General features: G+C 38.2%; 1 protein-coding gene and 1 long non-coding RNA gene across 4 annotated transcripts; one reads left to right on the top strand and one right to left on the bottom strand.

Moving 5' to 3' along the window:
- Positions 1 to 423: 423 nt before the first annotated feature.
- LOC139778057 (dolichyl-diphosphooligosaccharide--protein glycosyltransferase subunit DAD1-like) lies at positions 424 to 1,692 on the bottom strand. The gene is made up of 3 exons (XM_071715815.1): positions 1,454 to 1,692; positions 1,167 to 1,381; positions 424 to 705 (listed from the first exon to the last, which is right to left on the bottom strand). Exons 2-3 carry the CDS (start codon positions 1,369 to 1,371, stop codon positions 575 to 577), a joined length of 336 nt encoding a protein of 111 aa, XP_071571916.1. The 5' UTR covers positions 1,372 to 1,381; positions 1,454 to 1,692; the 3' UTR covers positions 424 to 574.
- LOC139778058 (uncharacterized) lies at positions 1,563 to 5,404 on the top strand. 3 transcript variants are annotated; one of them, XR_011719483.1, is made up of 5 exons: positions 1,563 to 1,703; positions 2,424 to 2,525; positions 2,989 to 3,061; positions 3,518 to 3,595; positions 5,158 to 5,398. It is a non-coding gene; the product is annotated as an uncharacterized lncRNA (long non-coding RNA). The 3 variants fall into 3 exon arrangements; XR_011719481.1 differs by having other exon boundaries at positions 1,585 to 1,712; positions 5,158 to 5,400; XR_011719482.1 differs by having other exon boundaries at positions 1,613 to 1,741; positions 5,158 to 5,404.
- The last annotated feature ends 625 nt before the right edge of the window (positions 5,405 to 6,029 follow it).

Raw genomic sequence — 6,029 nt, 5'->3', positions numbered from 1 at the left:
TGAAATTTCTAATTTGCAAAACAACATTTTGTAATTGTTATACACTAAAATAATATCGATTCCTGTTGCGATAAATTAAATATGTAGATGATTATGTATTTTTGATTTTTTAAAGAATTGTTTCTATGTATCGCCATTCGCCATATTACATAGCGAGTCAACCTGTGTCATACTTTATTTGTACGAATAATTTTACATCGATATAAATATTTCTCAGTAATGTTACATTTTATTGTTGCGTAAATTATTTCTGCAATATATGGTTTTGATATCTTCATTTTTCATAGACGATACAAGAGGATGTGCACAAATTTATATAAATCTATTTTGACGAAATTAAGAATTTTAAATAATTTGGTACTGTTAGTCATATATTACAAGAAAGGAGAAAAGAGAAAGGAGAAGGGAAAGAGAGAGTTACAATTATTTTTATTAATTTTATTAATCAGTTACGAGATATTCAAATGAAAATTAGAGAATAACAGTAGAAAAACATGATATATTATATATCAGATACAATTTATTCTCGAAAATGACGATTACCTATTTGAATTATATGTTACAGCTGCGTATCTTATCCAATGAAATTCATTATAACGATATGTAAAATAATATGTGCAAAAATGAAGTCTGCAAATCCTCTTTCCGGGCTTATACCGTGAAATTGACTTCGATTTTGTGGATTAACTTGCAATCGAAGGCAAACTGAAAAACAAAAATGTAAAGCCATCAAACAACTTAACCTATGTGAAACAGATGTGAGGATAATAGGATTTGTTAATTACTTAAACGTGAGATAAAGGGCCTGTTTTCTATCGCTGCTACATTGAACTGGCTGCACTAGTTCAGAGTTTATCTTTTTTACTCCATATTGGAAAAGGAGGTGCAGCCAGTTTAGCAATAAAAAACAGACCCAATGTATTGTAATTTGGCGTACTGAAACTCGTATTAATCACGCAATATGCAAAAAAAAAATAAAAAATAAAAAATAAAAAAAAAAGATGGAGAGAATAAACAATTCTCCACGCTATTTGTATGCATATGGATGGCAACAACGGTACATGCAGGTTAAAGTATGCTCGCGGCAAGTAGAAGTAAAGATACATGTGTATATGTATATAAGTACGTAACGTGTAATGAGCATTTAACGTGAGCGTTGTAATTACCTCCTAGAATGAAGCAAGATACGCAGGATATGAAACCACTGAGAAAACTATTGAAAGGAAAGGTGCCGACGAGACAACAATACACAAACTGGATAACACCCGTCAGAAACACGTACAATAAGTACGCATCGATGATCTTCAGTTTCTTGGGTGTATTCTTCGTGTACTCCGACCCAAATTTATATAGCACTGTCAACGCCGTCATGTTTATCGACCTTGGTGCAAAATATTAGAGATGTAGTTAAAAATGTAGTTAGAACATTTGACGCGTGACAAGTGGCAAGTACCGGTGAGTCTGGGTCCGGGGTGGGTCAAGGATCAAGTCCAGAGTCCAGTACTCCACTACTCCAGTAGTCCAGTCCCGTGTTCCGGCGAGGGTGACGGCGGTGACGGCGGTGACGGCGGTGTCGGCGGTGAGCGGTGCCCGGTGACACGTATCACGCACACGTATGTGCACCAGTGATCAGAGAGAACAGAGTCAACAGAGAAACTTGAGACCTGAGAGTGAGACTGTCAGCGTTGTGCCGTGCCGTTGTGGTTGGTTGAGTTAGTTCACTGTTCACTTCTTTCACTTGGTAAACGGTTACTTGGTTTTCTGCTCGATACGCCACTCGCGCCCCGGAACTATTTGGCATATCCATTCGTACCCATTGTCGGCATTACGGCATTGTCTGAAACTGTCGATAAAGTCTCCCAGTCTCCCCATTTGGTGCGTGTCCATGCTACGCTCATAATTTTCGCGTTGACTGTTGAGAATTAATTGCTTCGGTGCCGGCGCAGTAATGTTTCTCTCTGATATTAGTATTGTTTTAAATAAAGATACGTAGATAAGAATATAGATTTAATGAAACTTGGATATAATAAATTGGCAAGTGATAAATTGCAATGGCAAGCTCGCTATTTCAACAGAATATTCTCAACAAAGTGCATGATATATATATATATATATATGTATTACATTTTTCGATATTAAACTATTGCGGATATCAACTTACAATTTCAACATGCATATTTAATTTGCATCATAATGCGAAAGAACGACCGCTATATAAGGCAAGCGTATAGCATTAATTATTGTTAAAATGAGAAAAGTGCGTGAACGCGAATATAAGAACGCCGAGAACGCGCGCGAAAGTTTAACAGAGAGACGCGCGCCCCATATTAGTGACGCCGCGGCGCGGCGCTGCGCGGCGGTTTCGGTGCGATTAAACACGAAGCGCCTCCGCCATGTTGATTACGTTCCCCTTCCATTTCCAGAACACTTGGCGGACCGGGCGCCGCGGGCGGGCACGGAAATCACGAAACGGATCGGCCTCGGAAAGAGTGGCGTGTGGCGTCGCAAGTTGTTTAATTGCAGTGGTAAGAGTCTATAACGTTTATTAACCTCGCATTCATTATTTACCGCAGCACCTATCGCGGTAGTATCGATTCAGCGTTCTGGTATTAATGATTTGTAAAAGTATGTATTTCGCGATACACTTGTTCGGTCGAAAGCGCGCGCGTCGAAAGTGACGCTCGTATTTTCACGTATCAATATCTGGCAAAAATATTAATACGCCTATTCGTTAGATTACAAAATAGAATACAAAATAACAATAAAAGGCGAGCATTTAATATTTCCTCCTCGCAGTACGAAAGATGCATAATCGCCAAGTTGACGCGGCGCGGCGCGGCGCGGCGCGGTGGCGCACTTTGGCGCGAGAAGTTGACCGCGCGGGGTGGCGCGGGAGTCGGGACTCAGCGGGCCTCGGGCTCGGGAGACGAAGCGCTTGACGCTTCCGTGGCTTCCGCCATATTGATCATGTTCCCCTTCCATTTGCAGAACGCGGTGGCGCGGGCGGACACGAGACGGATCGACTCTGGCTCTGGAACGGAAAGAGTGACTCGTTTAACTGGTAAGGAGTCTTGGATGCATTATTTACCGCAGTATCTATCGCGTAATATCGATTCAATGCTCGGGTATTGATATTTCTTAAAAATATGTATTTCGTGGTACTTATTCGGCCGAAGGCGCGTCGCGCGCGAACAATCATCGCGAAAGTGACGATCGTATTTTCGAATATCGCGGATATTTACCAAGAATGTTAATACACCTATTCGCTAGAATGTTAAGTGACAATTATACTAAAAGGCGAGCACACACAGTATTTGCTACTTGCTACTCGAACTCCAAGTACAGAAAATGCATAATCGCGTAGTTATAAAGCGGGACGCGTATAGTGACGCAGCGCGCCGCGCGCCGCGCGCCGCGCGCCGCGGCCAGCGGCGCTTTCGGTTTCGGTGCGAGAAGCGAGAAGTTGACCACCTCCGCCATATCCGCCATGTTGATTACGTTCCCCTTCCATTTCCAGATCGCGATGGGCACGAGACGGATGAGACGGATCGACTGCGGAACGAGTGTGTGGCGTCGCGACTTATATATTTAATTGGTAAGTATATGCATCGATTTTCCTTTTAACATTTGTTGCAATGTCTATCGCGAAGATCGTGTATAGTAGATTCGCGGGATATTGATAATCCGTTCGAACGCGTATTTCGAAAGCCTTAATTGTTCGGCCGAAGATTTATCGCGCGAATCAATCTAGCGACGCCGCGTCTCTCTTGGCGTGCCAAGTTAATCGCGCGAGAAACTTTTATTTATATGATAATGGAATAGAATAATGGAAGGAAGTGAGAGAGACTCTACCCGGCAGAGTCTGCCGGACTGCCAAGTATAATGCGCTCTTATAGCAAGATTGCGAACGCGCGCTAAAATTATCGTCAAACGGTAAATGAAATAATGTAAAAAAAATGTTAAATTTGTATATATTATACATACAATATGTATTTTTTTATTTTCTACAAATATCTCAGATTAATACTGAACACTCTAAAATAATTCCTATATCAATGACAATCTTGTATTTAAAGAATCGCGCCTCGTTTTTTCATCATCAAAATCATTTTATTACAAAATTATTTAAATTATTTTAATTTGTTAGCGTATTTGATTCATTTTTATTATTATTAGAATGCAATAATTGTCCTAATACTTAAAAAATTTATAACTTTTATCACAAGTCTTTATTTTAAAATTATATGTATTGTATAATAAATAAATATGTATGATTAAAGTTAGAGTAAAACATGCATGAGTAGCCGTTTAAATCTCTATTAATCTCTGTGATGACTCCTGATAACGTGGTCATGCAAATATATACAATGTACAGGGTACAGTAAGATCAAATAATGCGTGCATGTGTGCGTGCGTGCGTGCGTGCATTTAGACAAGTATATTGAGAATATTCTAATTAACTGTAATTGTGATTTGGATATTTTATACATATATGACATATGATATAAAAGTATTTTCGTTCTTCTTATTATTAGTCATTTTCGACGAAGCGATAGAATGTTTTTCCTTGTCTCAAGCCTACACGACAATTTCAAATGTTTTAAAATTGATTACCACTAAATTGGTAAATATTAGTAAATTTTGTATTTAATTATTTTAATACAGTTTTATTGAATTTAATAAATAGTTTATTTTGCACAACATATATTATACATCTCATGTCAGTCTTAAAAGATCTTATGATATATACTTGCTTTTCTTAATTAGATTATTTTTTAATTTAAGCGCGTTATCACCAAGTAAGAACTTTCTTTAGATTTTTTCAATTATTTACATTTTAAAATTAAAAGAGAATATAAATTTTTTATAGTGTTTTATTGTAAAAATTTTATCAACAACATAGTAAGGGTCAACAAACTGTGAGTATCGAAATTCCAAAACGTTATCAGCGACAAAATCATTATCATGTAATTCCAATATTGCCCGTGTAAGTATGCCGCCGCGTGTACTATGCTCGTGTAGCATAGAAAAGGCTTGGAAATCTAATTAATCAGCGGCCGATACTTGGATAATTCAATATCTTTTGATATCAGGGACGCACGTTTTTCAGATAAAATTATGAAAAGATTCGAGATAGATGATGCGTTCTACTTGCAGGCATGCCACATCTGGCTGCATTTGGCCGCATCCCCTCGATCTCAATCGGATACATGGTCGACCGGCACTAGATAGAGAGAAGATGGAGAGAAAATAGCAGATGAATGGAAACGTGTACTGCAATGAGCTGAACGGAACGATAAGGTAAGAACTAACAATAAGAACCGAAGCTCGGTCTTCCGGAAGAGACACTGCTTACCGGTCGTCCGTTCCCTTGCCGCGGCATGGCAGGGATGCAATTTCAATCATGCGTAAAACGGCACAGCTTCAAAGCACGGCTTCGAGCTGCTTCTTTTATTATATATATTGCTCGCTCATATTCAAAGGATTCGATTCGCGCAGCGAGGACACAGAGGTTATTTCGAATGTTGTAATAATGATCGGTGCAGGTCGTTATTCAATATCGCCCGTGTACGTTATCCATGATACTGCGATTGAGCGACTCATTTTTCATTTGCTTTCTTTTATATATATATAGTTTATTTGTTAAGCAGTATTTCAACTTTTTTACAATTATACGTTTTATGAATTTTATACCGTAAAATACTATAACGCGCGTCTTTTTCTCCAGAATAAAAATAAATATTGTCCTGAATTATATTAAATAAATCAAAGTTTGCATCGTGTATCGATGTGCCACGTAAATTTATTCATCGCGTATAAAATATCATATATAATTTCCTTCTTCCCTAGACAGAAATTGGGAAATTGACAAAATCGATTTATTATCTTAGTTGTTCTGACGAAAAACGAAAAATAAATAAATAAATAAAACGTTTCCTTCCTTCGGCGGGAAATTTTAACAGCGTATTTCTCAGACTTGAACACGAAAGAAGAAGAGTCGATATATATACGGCTCTTTTACACAAACA

This window comes from Temnothorax nylanderi, unplaced genomic scaffold (genome assembly GCF_030848795.1).
Source record: "Temnothorax nylanderi isolate EJ_2023f unplaced genomic scaffold, tnyl_v1.0 TNYL_tig0171_pilon, whole genome shotgun sequence".
Lineage (NCBI taxonomy): Eukaryota > Metazoa > Arthropoda > Insecta > Hymenoptera > Formicidae > Temnothorax > Temnothorax nylanderi.
Note: the sequence above shows the minus strand (reverse complement) of the source record. Positions and strands in the feature narration are given on the sequence as shown.

Coding starts and splice junctions, on each gene's coding strand:
- LOC139778057 (XM_071715815.1), bottom strand. CDS start 1,371: ATGACGGCGTTGACAGTGCTATATAAATTTGGGTCGGAGTACACGAAG. Junction 706..1,166: donor ATCTTGCTTCATTCTAGGAG/GTAATTACAACG, acceptor TTTGTTTTTCAG/TTTGCCTTCGATTGCAAGTT.